Here is a 20,479-nt window from a genome sequence, read left to right on the forward strand (position 1 = left end):
ATGGGTTTAATGCTGAAATCTATTGGACCTTCATAGAAGACCTAATACCAATACTCTCCAAATTATTCCAGAAAATAGAAACAGAAAGAACACTATTCGATTTGTTCTATGAAGTCATAATTACATTTATACCTAAACCACACAGACCCAATAAATAAAATGTACTTCAGACCAATTTTTAAAGAATGTTGATGCCAAAATATTCAATAAGATTCTCTCAGACTGAATCAAAGAACACATCAAAATGATCATCCATCATGATCAGGTAGGCTTCATCCCAGGGATGCTGGGATGGTTCAAAATATGGAAATCTACCAACAAACTCCTCTATATAAACAAACTCAAAATAAAAAACAACATGATCATTGCATTAGATGCTGAGAAAGCATTTGACAAAATTCAACACCCTTTCATGTTGAAAGTCTTGGGAAGATCAGAAATTCAAGGCCCATACATAAACATAATGAAAACAATATACAGCAAACCAGTAGCCAATATCAAGCTAAATGGAGAGAAACTTGCAATCCCATTAAAATCAGGTACTAGACAAGGCTACCCAGTCTCTCTCCCTACCTACACAATATAGTACTTGAAGTCCTAGCCAGAGCGATTAGACAACAAAAAGAGGTCAAAGGGATACAGATTGGAAAAAAAGAAGTCAAAATATCACTATTAGCAGATGATATGATAGTATACTTAAGCGACATCAAAAGTTTCACCAGAGATCTCCTACAGCTGATAAACAATTTCAGCAAAGTGTCGGGGTATAAAATTAACTCAAACAAATCAGTAACTTTCTTCTACTCAAAGGATAAACAGTCTGAAAAAGAAATTAGGGTAATGATACCCTTTCCAATAGTCACAAATAACATAAAATACATGGTGTGACTCTAACCAAGTAAACGAAAGATCTGTACAACAAGAACTTCAAGTCTCTGAAGAAAGAAATTGAAGAATTTCTTAGAAGATGGAAAGATCTCTCATGCTCATGGATTGGCAGGACCAATATAAAAATGGCCTTCTTGTTGAAAGCAAACTACGGATTCAGTGCAAACCACCATCAAAATCCCAAGTCAATTCTTCACAGAGTTAGAAAGAGCAATTTTCAAATTCATTTGGAAGAACAAAAAACCCAAGATAGTGAAAACTATCCTCAACAATAAAAGAAATACTGGGGGGGGGGGAAAGACAGAATTTTAAACAAATGGTGCTGGTTCAACTGGCTATCAGCATGTAGAAGAATGCAAATTGATCCATTCTTATAGTCTTGTGCAAAGCTCAAGTCCAATTGGATGAAGGACCTCCACATAAAACCAGATATACTGAAACGAATAGAAGAGAAAATAGTTAAGAGCCTGGAACACATGGGCACAGGGCTATTATTCAATGTATACAAAGAACTCAAGAAGTTATGCTTAAGAGAATCAAATAACCCTATTCAAATATGGGGTACAAGCTAAACAAAGAATTCTCAACTGAGGAATATTGATTGAATGACTGAGAAGTACCTAAAGAAATGTTCAACATCTTTAGTCATCAAGGAAATGCAAATCAAAACAACCTTGAGATTCCACCTCACACCAGTCAAAAAGGCTAAGTTCAAAAACTCAGGTGACAACAGATGCTGTCTAGGATGTGGGGAAAGAGGAACAGTCCTCCATTGTTGATCAGACTGCAAGCTGGTACAATCACTGTGGAAATTAATGTGGAGGTTCTTCAAAAAATTGGACATAGTATTACTTGATGACCCAGCTGTACCTCTCCTGGGCATATACACAAATGATGCTCCAAAATATAACAAGGACACATGCTCCACTATGTTCATAGCAGCTTTATTTATAATAGCCAGAATCTGGAAAGAACCCAGATGTCCTTCAATGGAGGAATGGATACAGAAAATGTGGTACATTTACACAATGAAGTACTACTTAGCTATCAAAACATCATGAAATTCATAGGCAAATGATGGAACTTGAAAATATCATCCTGAGTGAGGTAACTCAATCACAAAAAGCACGCATGGTACACACTCACTGATAAGTGTATATTAGCCCAACAGCTTGAATTACCCAAGATACAATCCACAAACCCCATGAAGCTCAAGAAGAAGGATGACCAAAGTGTGAGATGTTTCAGTCCTTCTTAGAAGGGGGAACAAAAATATGTATAGGAGAATATGGAGATAAAGTTTGGAGCAGAGACTGAAGGAATGTCCATTCAGAGACTGCCCCTCCTGGGTATCCAGTCAATATACATACAGCCAGCATACCCAGACAATATTGCTGATGCCAAAATGAGCATGCTGACAGGAGCCTGATATAGCTGTCTCTTGAGAGGCTCTACCAGCAAATACAGAGGGGAATGTTCACAGCCAAGCATTGAAATGAGAATGGGATCCCCATTGGAGGAGTTAGAGAAAGGATTGAAGGAGCTAAAGAGGTTTTCAGTCCTATAAGAACAACAATACCAACCAACCAGAGCTTCCAGGGACTAAACCATCATCCAAAGAGTACACATGGACGATCCCATGGCTCCAGCTGTATATGCAGCAGAAGATAGTCTTGTTGGGTACCAAAGGGAGGAGAAGCCCTTGGTCCTGCCAAGGCTGGACCCCTAGTGTAGGGAAATTTCAGGGCTAGGAGGCAGGAAAGGGTGGGTTGTTAGGTGGGGGAAAGAGGATAACATTTGAAATGTAAATTAAAATATCCAATAAAAATTGTGGAAAAAAACCCCTGTATGGTATTGGTACAGAGACAGGCAGGTAGATCAGTGGCATAGAATTGAAGACCCAGAAATGTACCCATACATATATGGTCACTTGATCTTTGACAAAGGTGCTAAAACCATCCAGTTGGAAGAAGATAGCATTTTCAACAAATGGTGCTGGTTCAACTGGTGGTTAGCTTGTAGAAGAATGCAAGCTTATTGCCCTGTACAAAGCTCAAGTTCAATTGCATCAAGGGCCTCTCTATAAAACCGTATAATCTCAAACTAATAGAAGATAAACTGGGGGAAGAACCTTGAACACATGGGCACTGGGGAAAATTTCCTGAACACAACACCAATGGCTTATGCTCTAAGATCAACAATCGACAAATGGGACTTTATAAAATTGCAAAGCTTCTGTAAGGCAAAGGACACTGTCATTAAGACAAACCAGCAACCAACAGATTGGGAAAAGATCTTTACCAATCCCACATCTGATAGAGGGCTAATATTCAATATATACAAAGAACTCAAGAAGTTATACTCCAGAGAATCAAATAACCAGGTTAAAAAAATGTGCTACAGTGCTATACAAACAATTCTCAGTTGAGGAATATCGAATGGCCAAAAAGCACCTAAAGAAATGTTCAACATCCTTAGTCAACAAGGAAATGCAAACAAAAACAAAAACAAAACAAACAAACAAACAAACAAACAAAAATCCCCCTGAGATTCCACCTCACACCAGTCAGTATGGCTAAGACCAAAAACTCAGGTGACAACAGATGCTGCCTAGCATGTGAAGAAAGAGGACCACTCCTTCATTGTTGGTGGGATTGCAAGCTCATACAACCACTGTGGAAATCAGTCTGGACGTTCCTCAGATAATTGGACATAGTACTTCGTGATGACCCAGCAATATCACTCCTGGGCATATACCCATAAGATTCTTTAACATATAACAAGGACACATGCTCCACTATGTCATAGCAGCCTTATTTATAATAGCCAGAAGCTGGAAAGAACCCAGATTTCCTTCAACAGAGGAATGGATACAGAAAATGTGGTACATCTACACAATGGAATATTACTCAGCTATCAAAAACAATGACTTTATGAAATTCATAGGCAAATGGATGGAACTGGAAAATATAATCCTGAGTAAGGTAACCCAATCACAAAGAACACACATAGTCTGATAAGTGGATATTAGCCCAAAAGCTTGAATTACCCAAGATACAATTCACAAACCATATGAAGATCACGAAGAAGGAAGATCATAGTGTGAATGCTTCAGACATTCTTAGAATGGGGAACAAAAATACTCACAGAAGGAAATATGGAAACAAAGCATGGGTCAGACACTGAAGGAAAGGCTATCCAGAGACTGACCCACCTGGGGATCCAGCTCATATACAGCCACCAAAACCAGACAATATTGTGGATACCAAGAAGTGCATGCTGGCAGGAGCCTGTTATAGCTGTGTCCTGAGAGACTCTGCCAGAGCCTGACAAATATAGAAGCAGATGCTTACAGCCAACCATTGAACTGAGAACAGGGTCTCCAGTGGAGGAGTTAGAGAAAGGACTGAAGGGGCTGAAGGGGTTTGTAAACCCCATAAGAAAAACAACAATATCAATCAACCAGACACCCCAGAACTTCCAGGGACTAAACCACCATCCCTAGAGTACACAGAGATGTACCTATGGCTCCATCCGCATATGTAGCCTTGTCTGTCATCAGAGTGAGGAGAGGCCCTTGGTTCTGTCAAGGTTAGATGCCTCAGTGTAGGGGAATATCAGGGTAGGTAGGTGGAAGGGAGTTGGTGGGTGAGTGAGGGAGCAGCCTCATAGAAGCAGCGGGAGTAGTGATAGTGGCTTTCTGGAGGGGAAATCAGGAAATAGGAAAACATTTAAAATGTAAATAAAAATTATCCAATAAGTGAAAAAAATGTCTATGATATAAATACATAGAGAAAAAAGATCAGCTTAAAATTATATGAGCGAAGCTCCTTATCAATGACTATTTTCATGCATTGTATCTTTGATATTGTATCATAGAGAGCCATTTCTTTGCCAAGGTGATAAATATTTTTCTCTCTGTTTTATAATTTTGTGTTTTATCTTTAAAGATTTGTAACGTTTTTGCAATATGTGGAGTTAATGTTGTTTTTGTCATCACATTCCTTGACTCAGTTCACTGTCGAAAACATATCAGAGCCAACACATTCAAGTGCAGGCATGTGCTATAAATGGGAAAAAACAAACTGTGTTTCACACTATAAATAATAAAAATAGCTTGTAAGAAAATCATAGAGATTTTTTTCATTGAATAAAAAAGAAAAGAATCTCATGGAATTAATAATACATAATTTTGTTAGTATACTAGACCTTTGTTAGAAAAATGTTTGTTGCCAATCAACAGAGGGCCAAAATAATAAATTAGCTCTAGGCTAGTGACAAAGATAGGGTCCATACTACTTTATATATACAGAAAACAAGATTAAAATTCCCTACAAAAGAAGCTTGAAATTGGATTTTACTAAGGCCTATCTTTTATTTATTTATTTATTTATTTATTTATTTATTTATTTATTTATTTATTTATTTTCCGGAGCTGGGGACCGAACCTAGGGTCTTGCGCATGCTAGGCAAGCACGCTACCACTGAGCTAAATCCCCAACCCCAGGCCTATCTTTTATATTTTTGCCACCTTTTCTCTAACATGTTTTATGCAAGGCGACATGCAACGAAATTTAATTCCAAGGGTGTTTAAGCACACACTGGTATGGAGATAGGACATAAGGAAAGAGAAGCACTCTATCTATGTAGAGTGAGTATACTTACTTCCCCTGAACAGTAAAGATGGAGAACGTTGACTCCTCCCTCTTCTATAGGGCGGACCCATTCACATTCACATTAAGATCCTATAGATGGAGTAGAGTGATGGGTAAGGAGCCATATGTGGCGACTTACGGTTCCATCTGGTATCACAATACAAAGTCCATGAAGTCTGTCATCTCAGTAAAATCCAGAATATTTGAGAGTAAGCTACTGATAGCCTCTGATTTGGAAAGTGACTGTTTTTCTTTCTTTCTCTTTCTTTCTTTTCTCCTCTTCCTTCTCCCCCTCTTCCTCCTCCTCCTTCTTCACAAACTTTGGGTGCTATGCTATTAGAATTTATATATGATTTTGGTTGGTGTGTTTTTCTAGCATTTGTTAGATTAAATAAGAAAAGATATATACTTAGTAATGTATAACTCCTAAAAAACAGACAAAATTTGACTACTTCAAAGAAAACCTGCAATATGTTTATGTTCTGGTTTAATTTCTGGCTATGATGAAGTATCTTGACCAAAAGCAACACGGGAAACAAAGGATTTCTTTACCTGACAATTCTAGGCCGTAGTCTGTCATTTCTGGGATGTCAATCAGGAACTAGTCCCTAGTCCCATCATATCCATAGTCAAGCACAGAGAGAACCAAATGTCTGCATTTTTAATGCTCCGTTATTTTTCTTTACTCTTGGAGAGGTCAGGGCCCGACCCATGACATGGTACGGCCTACCATGGTTTGGCTCCTCCTACACCAATAAACAAAAAAATCTTCGCAGACACATCCACTGGCCAATTTCCATGTAGATATTTTTTCAGTAGAGACTCTTTTACGAGGTGATTCTAGATTGTGTGAAGTTAACAGCCCAAACTAACCAGCAAACCTTAGTTTTAAGTATGTACACTACATACCAAAGAAACTTGGCTAGTTTCAGCCATGTTGCTTTCAGGCTATGTTCTGATTGGCTGGGATGTGTCACTCCTTAGTCCCTATGTTCTGGCGAGATTCTTTGGCAGTTTTTGGTTTTAACTGACTGTGTGTGTGACTAAAAGGCTGAATTTTGTTTGCAATTTAGCTGCTGAGAATATGGCCCAATTCTTTCATAGAAGAATAGTGGTCTTAAGGAAATAATACTTTTTAAATGTTCATTTTTGTGCCCAAGAAAGGATGTTAGCGAACTCTACAATCAACAACAGATGATTGATGGCATCTCTAGTTTCTGTGTCACCCTATGCTATTCCTGTGGGAACTCTTCTGTGTTTGGAAACAATCAAATAAACCTTTGAGGTCAGTATACTTCAAATTCTATACACTGTACTCCTTTTTGTTAATACATGTCATTTCTTTTTGTTCTACATAATATTTGCCTAAGTGCCTATATCTGTTAATTTCCAAGTGGCCGTGTTTTTGGAATTTCTTTAATAGAAAAATGTAACAGTGTATTGAGATGCCCTTTTCTAGTTGGCCTCACACTAAAGGCTTGCTGGTGTATGATGGGTTGGGTCATTTACTCAGAATTATAGAAAGTTAAATTCAGAACAAAAAAGCAAGCTTGCATAGATGAACATAGTGTTTACATGGAAGAGGATTTGTATGAAATTTCTATTCTGTATTCATTAAGTGTCCTTCAACATTTCAAGGAGGGAACAAAAGTCTCACTCTTCTCTTGTTCAGATGACACCGTGAATAAGTATGTTAATAAACCCTGTAAGTCTTTCAAAATATTTAATTTATACTCTAAAACTTGCCAGGCATTTGAGTTCTTCATGTGATTGTTTGTTTTTGCTTTTAGTACACTTGTGTCATGCTGAAAACAACAATCCATGTGTAGCCAGTGGGTGGCGCAGCTTGGTGAACTGGTGCTCTTGGTTCTGGTGACTCAAGCCGCTCTCAAACCAGCAATGCCTCCCGTGATCAAGAACCAACCTTTCAACATTTTCTGGGCTGCCCCTACTTTGTTTTGTAAAGATAACTTCGATGTAAATATGAATCTTCAAGCGTTCAACATCATTCCCAATCCCTTTGAAACCCAGAGTGGATCCACTATTGCTGTATTTTATCCAAAGGAACTGGGATATTATCCTTATTTCTCTGAAGATGGAATATCCTTCTACGGTGGAATACCTCAGAATGTGAACCTCTCTGAGCACCTCAGGAAAAGCGCCAATGACATTGCGAATGCTGTCTCTTTGTGGCGATCAGAAGGACTTGCTGTTATTGACTGGGAAGGCTGGAGGCCCCAGTGGGATAGGAATTGGGGCGGCAGAATAATATATAAAAACCACTCGCTAGCCTTCACTCGCCACCATCATCCTGACTGGGCCGAAACGAAAGTGAGAACAGTTGCTCAGCAAGAATTTGAAAATGCTGGAAAAAGTTTAATGAACGTCACTCTCACGTTGGCGTTAGAAATGAGACCAAAGCGTTTATGGGGCTTCTATCTCTATCCAGATTGCTACAATTATGATTACCGGATAAATCCAGAGTTCTACACAGGTAGCTGCCCAGACGATGAAATTTTCCGCAATGACCAGCTCATGTGGTTGTGGGAAAAGAGTGCAGCACTTTATCCTTCCATATATTTGAGTAAAATATTAAAATCAGACATAAATGCACTGAAATTTGTTCATTTTCGAGTGAGAGAAGCCCTGAGAATTGCTGAAAAGGCTAGGAAGGACTATGCTTTGCCAGTTTTTATTTTTTCCAGACCATTTTATTTGCAAAGTATTGAAGCTTTGTCAGAGGTAAGAAAAAAAAGTCACATTAAAAACAATGTAGGGTTAATAGAATATATGTAAAATTTAGAAAGAAACCTTTGGGTGATATTTATTTCTCATTAAAATGTTATTCTAATATTAAAGGAGTATGTTTATTCAACTTAATTTTGAAATTCCATACAACTGATTAGACATGCCATCTAGAGTTTTAGAAGATAAAAGAAACTAATTTAGATCGCCAGTGTTACAACAGAGAAACCCAGTCTCACAAACAAAGAAACAAAGAAACGAAGAAACTCATTTAGAACTCAAGAGTTTATTGTAAAGGTTCTGGTTGTTTTCCAGACTGGAAGTGTATAAACTGGGGATTTGGGATTAAGGTATTAATCAAACGAACTTTTCATTATACAGTATTATATTTGCTGAAAGGATGGCATGGATTCTATTGAATGTTTCTTAGGAGTCCATCGTATAGGCTACCAGTGTCAACGGAGTGAGTAGTTTATATAAATAGGTATTTTGATAATTGGTTGTAACTGTCAACTTGACACAATCCCCTGGGAATCCCCTGGGAAGAGATTCTCAGTGAGGAATTGTTTAAATTGGGTTGCCCTGTGGTCATGTCTGTTGGGAAATGCCTTAAATCTGCTAATAGATGTGGGAAGAACAAACATGGGATGTAGCATTTCCTGGATTTGGATCCTGGATGGAATAAAACAGGAAGAAGTGAACTGACGAGTGGGAAGCAGGCAGACATCCGACATTTGTCTGTTCGTGACCGAATGTGACTAGCTGCTTGCAGTCCTTGCTATCTTGACTTTTTTGTAAATGCTGGGCTGTAACCTAACATTGTGAATGACAATAACCACATTGTTTCATGAGTTATTCTCCTCAGAATATCTTATCACAGCAATGGGAAATGAAGCCAGGACAGGGGTATCTTCAGCTTTAGCACCGACTATGAAGTTTAGAACTCTTTGGTGAACTCGTTTGGGACATAATGAATTTGCAGATTCTAGAAGTGCTCAACCATCAACTGGATTGTCACTTGGGGCGTTGCTGTATGGATGTAACCATTAGGCAGATAGATTCATGAGAAAATTACTGGGGCTGGAGAGATGGCTCAGCGGTTAAGAGCACCCGACTGCTCTTCCAGAGGTCCTGAGTTCAATTCCCAGCAACCACATGGTGGCTCACAACCATCTGTAAAGAGATTCAATGCCCTCTTCTGGTGTATCTGAAGACAGCTACAGTGTACTTATATATAATAAATGAATAAATAAATCTTTAAAAAAAAATTACTAACCCTACCTGAGTGCCAACAGCTCCATTATTACAATGACTAACACAAACATAAGACTGTTAGAGTTCATTTCCTTAGAACACTATGTTACAGTAAGGGTACTTAAGTGCAGAAGCAACTATTCCTATAAGATTTCAGAATAAAACCTGTTAACCTAATATTTATTATACGTTATTGATTAGACTACCTAGTTTTAGCATCACAAGATTACTAATGTTATTCAAAATGGTAGGTTCATTCAATAAAGGACAAAAAGAATTATAGCACTATGGTAAAAAAAAATTCCACTTTGACTCAAACATGAATTCACTTTTACCTTGATTTTGCTTTAGTATTTTTGATGGACTACTTTCTGTACCAGAAAGAAACCTACATTTTCAGGCAATATTAATTCTTAAGAAGTTCATGCATGTAGAGTTACTTTGCCTCTGGATAACTTTACACCATTAATTCTAATACTATTTCAAGTACAACGTAGACTAAGTTTTTATTTCAGAAGCCAGTCTGGGCCAGAGGTGGGAGGTTCAACAGGTAAAATTACTTCCTTGCTTTGCAGACGTGACAACCTATAACCCACAAGAGAAGTAGAGAAACAACTCCTGAAAGTTGTTCTGTAATCTGCACACATGCATGATTGCAGTGTATCTACACACACACACACACACACACACACACTTAATAATAATAATAATAATAATAATAATAATAATAATAATATTGTTTTAAAAGCCACCTCTCTGAATACTTTAAGGCACAGCTCTTGCTTTCCAAAGTCTTTTCACAGAATGATCCTTCAACTGACAGATTTCTCAAATATCACCTTTTCAAATTCTTTTGGCAAAAAGACTATTTGAGCTACAATAACTACCAGCCTGGCAAGGAAGCCCATTGGTGTAATATTAACACCAACATCATGGGCAACTGACCACTTAATGGTCAGACTTAAGGCCTATTTCACAAGATGAAAGCTATTCTTGACACCATTATTGGGATCAAGAACCTTCAACTAGATGGATCATAAGACTTAGTGAAGAACTATTACTATTATTTAGTAGAACTATTACTATTCTACTAAATAAACAAAAAGAGAATGAGCTTCTTTTTGCACTGGATGGTGATTAATACAGAGACTCACACCTAGCTAAGGTATAGAGAATAATAAGAGACCATGGAATGTTCAACCTAAGTGGTATATATTACTTCTACTTCTCCTAAGGCTCAGGGATCATTGCAGAAGAGGAAGCAGGAAAATAGTAGGAACTATCTTATGGGTTTGCACTTATGGACTCAGAGTGGTTGTGACAGCATGCACAAGACCAACATAAACTAAAGCCAAACAGAATTCTAGAGAGGAGGTGGACACAAAGTTTCAGCCCCAGACGAGGAGCTGAGTAACTTACAGCTCCTAGGAGAGAGGGAGGGTTGGTTTTTGTTAGAGTCTAACACCTGGGAGGCTAACCATGATCCAGTTGATTGCCACACATCTCAGAGTATATGGGGAGCACAAATTGTACTTGATGGGTTAAAAAAGAAAAGGAGGACACAACATTGAACAAGGGGGATCCAATAGTTGGGGAAGGAGCATGGTTAAAACACATTGCGTGTAATAGGGTGGGCATTTCAAAGAACTAATTTTAGAGGTTATAATTATCCATTCAAAATTATTTAATGACTATGAAGGGTCAATAATACTGTTATTAATACTAACAGCAGCACTAATAATCCAAGAAGCTAAAGGATTCACTTAAAAATAAATGGTGAATTAAGAATGTTTTAATGTGTCTATGTTTTCACTGTAACCAGACACCTGAGGTCTGATGCAGAATATTTCTCTTGTTGCAGCAGATCTGTTCAGTTTCAGAGTTTAGAGCATTTCAGGTTTGGGGATTTCTGCTTAGGGATCCTTTTACTAGTCTTTGTGATCTGCAATTTTTAAGGTAATACAAGGGATGAACTTCTTCTACTATGTAAATGGTAACGCATTACTTAAATCTAAGACCAGACTTTTGCCAGGGCACATTTGAAAGAATCAACAAAAACTTCTTTGAAAGAAAGCTCCCATTGAAAAGTTATGCTTCTTAGACAACAGGTAAAAATAATCTATACTGTTGGTTGATAAATAATGCATGCACATCAGGAAAGCATTAAATTTATTAATAGCTTTAATCTACTGTATACTTTTTGATGGATAGAGTATATGGTTTATGAAGCAGAGTTCAGAGGGGATAGCCTATAGTTGACATTTTAAGTATGAGAGTAGGATTGGGAGAGATGCTTCAGCAGTTAGAGCTCATATAGCCCTTGCAGAAGACTAGAGTTTAATTCCCAGCATCTATATCAGGCAGTTTACAACTGACTGTCACCATAACTCCACAGGCCCCAACACCCTCTTCTGGAATTCCCCATGTGCACACACCCCACCCACATACACACAAAACTAAAGATAAAATCTGAGAAAGTCAGAAACTTGAAGTAGTTCAGGTTCCAAGCCTTTCAAATAAGAGACACTTATTTTTGCTAAGTGCTTACATAATTGGAGCTTTTCCAGAGTGTAGGAAAGCTTGGTTGTGGCATGAAGATTTACTCATCTGGTCCTTGAGTGCCCAGATTTTCAAAGAATCTCTAGTACATCATGGGAGAGGAAAACATTTAGACCATTTCCTCTGTTGTTCACCTTACTTTCCCTATCATTCTGCTTCTAGTTTTTGGCCTACAACCCTGAACACAACCTCCTCCTCAATTTCTAATCTACTCAGTCACTCAACTTAAAAGTCATTTGAATGCCTTCTTTCTTCTCTTTCTATTATTTGTCAACAGGTAGATAAGAATTATATGTCCAAATTAGAAATGACTCTAATATCTTCCCTCCTTTTTTTTTTTGGATGATCATTGCATTTGTTGGGCCTTCTAATTTTTCACAAAACAACTCCCATCACCCCTAGTTATTATCTTTGATCTCTACCATAGTGATACCCCTACCCAATGTTTTTTTTTTAATGACTGCAAAAATATATCTTACTAAAGTTGCAAATTTGTACTATTCTAGTAATAAATGCTTATAAGTAAGTCTTTTTCTATTGATAGTATTTGTTCTTTGACAATTTTATACATTACATAATACATTTTGATTACCCTCATACCTTCCCTACCCTCTCATACTTCCTTCCTTTTCTTGTGACTGTTGTTCCCTTCTACAGATCTCTTTTCCACATTCAGGTCCTTTTGTTCTGTTCTGTGATCTTGATTTTTTAACAAGGGCTGTCAATGGGACTGTGGGTTTGGAACTATCCATTGGTACCTGGTGGACTCATCTCTGGGTTACAACTGGAGACAATGAATGACTAACTCACCTAGACTTTCTTAATAGTTAAATGGTTAGGAGGGTAGAGTCCATGAGCTCTTCCCATTCATGATTCACTGTTGACAGGTCCAGTCTTGTGCTTGTTCAGTAAACTCAACTGTAGCTGCTTAGATAACGTGTTTGGAATGACTATATCTCACTTTAAAGGTAGAACTTTGCAGCCTTCATCCATATTTGTATTGAGAACCTTAGAGGGGTGGTGAAACAGTTATGTTTAGGGCTGAGTACTCTCAGCACCTCGGGCAGCTTGAATCACTGGATTCACAAAGCCTTTCAGTGAAAATAAAGCTTCTCTGGTAAGCTTGGGAGTAGCATTTGTCTATGAGTATAAGTATAAATATTTAGAAGGAAGTTCTACATTATATAAAGAATACTATTCAGTTTCCTCATGGAGTCTGACTTTCCTTATCACGGGTTTAAAACTTTTTGATTATAAAATATTAAAATATTTTTATATAAAATATTATTTATAATTTGATTACATTTTCCTTTTTTTCACCTCCAAACACTTCCACATACTTTTATTTAACCCTCCCCACTCTCCTTCAAATTTGCAGCCTTTTTTACTAATTATTATTATATGTATATATTATGTATGTATGTATATATACATATATTCCTAAGTATAACCTCTTCAGCCCGTATAATGCTACCTATATGTTTGTTTTCAGGGTTGGTGTTTGGCACTGGACAAGCAATTGTTGTGTTCTTCCGTGGGGAAGGTCCCCTCACCTTTTCCCAGGTTTCTTCAGTTGCCTTGTCCTTTGGGTAGTTCTTTGTGTAGAGTTGAGGCCTCATGGGCTTTCCTCCATCCAGTTCAACATGTTTATTGCTGTCATCTTTGTTCAATGTTCCCTGAGCATTAGGGGTGGGGAAGTGTTGTTGATGTATATTAGGATAGGGATCCACAATTCTGCAATTCGGTTAGTTATGGTTGAAGTAAGTGTCTTTGTTACAGAGAGAAGTCATCCTTTTCAATCTACATTTGGTCAGTGAAGTTTTCATGGGTACAGACTGCTACTGTTAGGAGATGCAATCTCACAGTAAGCTCCCTGATCCTCTGATTCCTACAGTCTTTCCACTACCTCTTCCACAATGATCCCTGAGCCTTAGGGGTGAGTTTGTGTTGTGGAGGTATCTATTAGGACAAGGATTCACAGCTCTGCATTTTGGTTGGCTGTGGTTGTAATAAAGGTCTCTGTTGCAAAGAGAGGTTTCTTGGATGAGGGGTGAAAACTACACTTAGGTATGGGTATAAAGACAAATGTGCATGGGTTGTTAAAGATTTCTAAGGTTTAGTAAATTAGTGGTGGAAGATTCTCTTCCACTAACCATGTCCTCACTATCATTTGTCACCAAGTAGTTAGCTAGTTTTTGGTACCAGACACGGTCTCCCTCTTGTTGAGCTGCTGATCAAGTCTTAATACCAATTAGAGAGATGCTGGCTTTTGGCCAGGTTTATAGCAACATGCATGGATTTTGTTTTTGTGGAACAAGCCTGAAATCCAATCAGGCAAAGCAGCTGGTAATCTCCATAAAGATAGTGGGCACATCTTGCCTGGCATGTTGGTCTTATAATTTCTAGGGTTCACCGATGGGTGAACCAGTAGCTCGTACAGCATTCTCTGGGACTAGAAAATCTAGGCAGTCAGGAGAAAACGTCTAGTTCAGTCTCACTTGATTTCTCTGTATCCTATAACTAAGATACATGCTGTTTGCATCACTAGGGTCTCCTCAAGTAGGTAAGAGAGGTGGTAAGAGCTGATTTAACAAGGCCTCTAGGGACTTCCTGACTGACAGCACATAATGAGGTATCCCACCCTGGCACTGTGGTTTATTTTCCTTCAACACACTATGGAGTTTAGGAGCAGAACTATCTTGATACTCTTAAGTAGAGAATTTATCGTCGCAGTTGGTTCTGTTTATATACAAGGATTCATATATCTTTATTTCTCTCCTAAATATGGATATTATGTCATTGTATTGTCTTTATATGTTTATATGTCTATCTTAAACAATATTTTATAGAACTCCAGATCAAAGATTAAAATCTATGTATTTTTATAGCCTCATTATTTACAGCATTTCCTGGCATACTGAAATATTATCAGATAATCTAAAATGCTCAAATCGCCTTTTCCAGTTCTTTTATACTTTTTTTAAAAAAATAACAAACAATCTTAATGAGTTAACATGACTTGACAAAAACTTCTCCTGGTCCTTCTCTTTTATAGGAGGACTTAGTGCACACAATTGGTGAAAGTGCTGCATTGGGAGCAGCAGGAATAATATTGTGGGGAGGATATGAATATTCTGATACAAAGGTCAGTGTTGATTTCTCTGTTAGTGTTACATTCTAGTCAGTGGTTCTCAACCCTTCTAATGCTGTGATCCTTTGACCCCTCCCCCCCAACCACCAAATTAGTTTCATTGCTACTCTATAACGGTAAATTTGCTACTGTTATGAATTGACATTTTTGTAGATAGAAGTTTACTAAAGGCATAGCGACTCACAGGTTGAGAACTGCTGTCTAGCTAGTGATCTTAAACATGTAAAACAATTTAAAAACATTTAAAAATGTTTTCTCACATCAGTTGGCTGCTGATTATTTGTTTCTTTGGCTTTAACAAAGTTCAAAGACTGTAGGGATGAACACTGATCACTCACCTCTATACTAAACTGTGGCTAACAGAAGGGTGGACCAGCGTAATCTTCAATTGGGCAGCCTAAAGTAAGAAGCCGATTATTATATTCTAAGGGTATAATTTGAGGTGTGTTAAGTAACTACCCTCAGTCTTACTTTCTTCATTTAAAAATCGTACTAGACTTAAACTCACAAGGCAGGAATTTTAGTCAAATAAACACTATTATGTATACCGAACACACGTTATTATAAAAAATTGAAAATAATTTTATTATTATGAAGAATAGATTTTTTTTTACAATTTTTTATTTTGATGGTAGCTTATGATAAAAGTGTACATGGAAGGAAAATTGTATTTGTACAATAGTTGTTTGATATTTTTAAAATTTTGTAGCTAGAATATTTAACCTAGAATTTATGTTATAGCAAATTTGGAAGGTCATAATCCAGTATTGTTGATTATAGATACCATGTTATACAGCAGATTTCTAACATTTGTTGGTTAAGCATGCATGCATCTTTCAGTGCATTGATTTGGCAATTTAGATAACTCAGGTATAAGTGGGCTCAGACTGCGGTGCTTTTTGCTATTTCTTTGATTACTCAGCATAATGTCTTCTGTGTTCCTTAGCTTTGTCACAAATGGCAGAATCTTCTATTTTTTTTTAAAGATTTATTTTGAGTATTTGGGTATACTGTCACTGTCCTCAGACACATCAGAAGAGGGCATCAGATCTGATTACAGATGGTTGCGAGCCACCATGTGGTTGCTGGCAACTGAACTCTGGATTTCTGGAAGAGCAGTCAGTGCTCTTAACCACTGAGCCATCTTTCCACCCCCTTACTTCTTCTATTTTTAAAGACTGAATTACATTCAATTGTATATATATCAATCACATGATCACTATCTATTTATCTCTCGATGGCTCTTAACTGCTGAGCCATCTTTCCACTCCCCCTTAGTTCTATTTTTTAAAGACTGAATTATATTCGATTGTATATGTATCACATGATCATTACCCATTTATCTCTTGATGGACACTCGGGTTAGTTACAGTTCTTGACTACACAAAGAAGCCCTGTTTTGCATCTAGAAGTGTAGGTGCTACTTCTAGATCATAATTTAACCTTTCTAAATATGTATGCCCATAACTGTGTATATGAGCACATATGTATGTGCATGTATATGCATGCATATGGTAGCTCTATTTTTAACTTTGAAAGAGCTTCCATACTATTTTCCATAGGTCTTGTATCTTTCCATTTGAATCAGCAGGCTAAAAGGGTTTCAAACAACGCAATTGATACATGTAATCTCTACATTTGTCTTGATAGTAGCCAACCTTATGGGTACATGGTAACGTCTCATCATACTTTTGATTTGCATTTTTTCCCTGAGATTTACAAATATGTATTTATGTCTTTTCTATTTCTTTGTACAGGTGAGTTAGCCAGCTTTTATTCCCCTTGAGACAAAAATCTCTTTATATAACTGACCTAGAACGTTCTATATAAACTAGTCTGGCATTGAACTCAAAGAAATCCACCTGCCTCTGCCTTCCAATTAAGTGTTGGGATTAAAGATGTGTGCCACCACGTCCCTGTCTGTTTATTATCCATATTTTCTATGTTAGGGACTGAACCTGAGGCTTCAATATGTTTGGCAAGGGCTGTCCCAGTGAGCTATATCCCTGGCTTTCATTTTATCTCATGTTTTTAGATGAGATCTTATTACATTGTCTGGGAGGGCCTTGAACTCAACTCTGTGGGTCACGCAAGCCTCAGACTTGTGATTCTCTTCCACAGCCTCCCAAGAAGCTGGTTATAGGTCTATACCATCAAACTTGGCTGTGCTGGTGTTTGTTTTGTTCCTTTCAGTTATCGTGCATGTTTTTTTGAGTCACTTCTAGATGTGTAACTAGTTACTGTGGGAAATAGGGGTTTTACACATCTTTTCTTTTACTTTGTAGAATATCTTCTCATTCCACTGACAATTCTGCTTTTTCTTTGTTTGTAGAGTGTTAAGTCTGACATAATTCCTCTTGTTCCTTTAGTCTTCTGCAAAAAAGCTGTCACAGTTGACAGGAATTAGGAAGAAAAGCACTTTCTGCTTAAAGTTTTATCAGTTTTTTTTTGTGTGTGTGTGTTTAAGTTTAAGCAACTTTTTGTTGTTTTGTATGTTATATAAGTGAGTTTGTATGTTATATAAGTGAGTGGTTCTACTTTGTTTAGATCATCCCCCTCCCCCAACACTATTTGTTAACAAGTTGATCTTTTCCATGTTGTGTATTCTAGATACCCTTGTCAAAGTTCACTTGATTGTATACATGTGAATTTATTTCTCTGGACTCTGTTCTGTTCTATAAGCATCTCTTATATTTTTTTCTTACAGGAGACTTGCTTATCTTTGCAACAAACTGTTCATGGGCTATTGGGCCCCTATGCTCTCAATGTAACATCAGCAGCAAAGCTCTGTAGTCAAAGTCTATGTAACAGCCATGGAAGATGTATTCGGAAGACCCCCGACTCCTCCTTTTATCTGCATATGCCTGAAGATAGCCAAAAGAATTCTGTCACGAGCAAAGGTGTCAATTTTGTCATTTCTCCAAAAAGTAAACTGAAGGCAATAGTGAATATGAAGAATGGATTTGTGTGTCACTGTTACTATGGCTGGCACGGAGAGTCCTGCAGATCTCACTCTCCAAATCTCCAAAAGAACAAGGTTCCTGCAACTGGATTTAATTTAGCAGTTTCTGTTGGCATGGCCTTATTTGTGATTCTGATGAATTTTTTCCTATTCCCTACTACAATGGTAATTTTTCTGTAAAACACCGAAGAGAAGAAAACATTATCTTTCTCTGATTGCAAGCCTTTTCTAAAGAACTTTTAGTTTTAAGTTTCATACACATTGTTGGTTGCTCAGTTCATGGTGGGTAATTGGAATTCTAATCTCATGGAGATTAGAAGTTAAGGATAAACAGACACGTATGATGGTGATAGTAGTCTATAGAATTAAGAGGAAACAGGTTTAAGGCATTAGGAGGTATTAGAAAGCACTGGAAATTTTATAAAAGATTATCACATAAGGCCTTTGTAGTGAGAAATCAGGGAGCAGATGAATTAAGTCAACACTATCAGGGAGACAGATATTAGAGTTTTCTCCTATAATATGAGCACCTGGAAGGCAGAGATAGATGACAAGTTCAAGGCCAGCTTAGCTGACAAAGTGAGCTCAAGTCAGTCAAGACAACATAGTGAGAGTTTGTCTGGGGGGCATGGTTGGGGGGATAAGGAACTAGAAACAAAATAGGAAAGATCCAAAAGAATGTATCTGGGAAATAAAAAAAAAAGAGCAAATCCAGAGGAAAGGACTCTGCATTCCAGGGATTGTGAACTTTTAAATCACAACAATAACAAAAACAACAGCACCAACAAGAAGGACACCAATAGGATCGTCACCTATGGAGATGAAAATGACTCTTTAAATGGTCTCATCAAGGATTAACTTTATCCAGAGTTCATTTGTCTCATCAATATCAAAAGATAAACTTTACTAGCTTTCTACACAATTGAATTTGTGTCAGAAATTCTTTTGTTCAGTACTTTTTGGTTTATTGAAATACACTCTAACCAAACAGCCTCTTAATTGTCACTGGATGGTAATTCATTTGAAAATTTCGTTATGGTGACCTGACATAACCTAGCTGTCATCCAAATAATTTTATTTCACAAAGACCCAATGTTTTCACAAAGGCTCAATAGAGTGTGGTGTCCTATTATTAGTTTTCTAAGGCTAGGACAGGTATTTTCCTCTCTAATATGTCTTAAATTTTGCATTATTAGGTAGATATCATCCTGGAACACACATAGAACTTTATGAAAAGTCATAAAGTCAGATTCTCACAGTCACATTAATTGCTTCATTAATTAGTTATTCCATTATGTGTTCTGGGAAAAAGTAAAAAGTAAAGAAAGCAGTATGGGAACCTAGATTGATGGGCATGTATAAATTCTCCTGTTGTGTTGGTCTCCTGTAGCACAAAACCCATATTTACAGGAACTAAAGCCTTTGGCACAAGCATGCAATGTCTTTCATAAGCATTCAGTTGCCTACTAAGACACACAAGGAGCAACGACTCTTCCTAGTCTTCCAGTGATGAAAAAGTATTTAACAGCTATTACATCAGGGCTCAGACACCTAACTCCTTCTGGTAAAGCAGGAAAGGCAAATGTTGAGTAATAATACCATTTTGAAGATGAAGGTAATAAAACAGGTAAAGAATAATAGAGACATGCTCAGTTGTATCCAGCTACCAATGAATGCATTAGAGGCAGAATCCACTGTTTAAAATGCCCCTGAACTAAACCACTACCCAAAGACTATACATGGACAGACCCATGGCTCCAGCCGCATATGTAGCAGAGGATGGCCTTGTTGGGCACTAATGGGAGAAGTCCTGCTAAGGCTGGGTCCCCTAGTGTAGGCAAATGTTGGGAGTGGGTGGGAAGGGGGGGTGGTTGGAGAAGGGGAACACTGTTATAGAAAAAGAAGAGGGGGATGGGATAGGAAGCTTATGGCCAGGGAAATCAGGAAAGGGAATGACATTTGAAATGTAAATAAGAAATATCCAATAAAAAAATAAAATGCTCCTGAAATCATTAGGGAATATGAAAGGATTGGTATATTAGGAGAAAGGGGAAAACAATTAGTAGAAGAAATGCTAGCAACCCTAGATAGTCATTTACAGTTTTCTAAGTAAGAACACTAATGGATTTGATTTCACTAGTATTATAAAATACAAACAATGCCACATTTTGGTTCTTTAAAATATTTTTGTGTATGACTTGCATTGCTTATATCTAGGTATCTACATCACGTGCATGCAGTGCCCTCAGAGGCTAGAAGAGGGTT

At 37.5% G+C, this 20,479-nt stretch overlaps 1 protein-coding gene across 2 annotated transcripts; it reads left to right on the top strand.

Moving 5' to 3' along the window:
* The first annotated feature begins 6,509 nt into the window (after positions 1–6,509).
* On the top strand, positions 6,510–19,207 carry Hyal6 (hyaluronoglucosaminidase 6). 2 transcript variants are annotated; one of them, NM_001024320.1, is made up of 4 exons: positions 6,542–6,828; positions 7,334–8,285; positions 15,157–15,246; positions 17,960–19,207. In NM_001024320.1, the coding sequence occupies exons 2-4, from the start codon at positions 7,365–7,367 to the stop codon at positions 18,392–18,394; spliced, it is 1,446 nt and encodes a 481-aa protein (NP_001019491.1). In that variant the 5' UTR covers positions 6,542–6,828; positions 7,334–7,364; the 3' UTR covers positions 18,395–19,207. The 2 variants fall into 2 exon arrangements, with proteins under 2 accessions (XP_038964029.1, NP_001019491.1); XM_039108101.2 differs by lacking the exon at positions 15,157–15,246 and having other exon boundaries at positions 6,510–6,828.
* Positions 19,208–20,479: the final 1,272 nt, after the last annotated feature.

Source organism: Rattus norvegicus, chromosome 4 (assembly GCF_036323735.1).
Source record: "Rattus norvegicus strain BN/NHsdMcwi chromosome 4, GRCr8, whole genome shotgun sequence".
In the NCBI taxonomy this organism is placed as follows: Eukaryota; Metazoa; Chordata; class Mammalia; order Rodentia; family Muridae; genus Rattus; species Rattus norvegicus.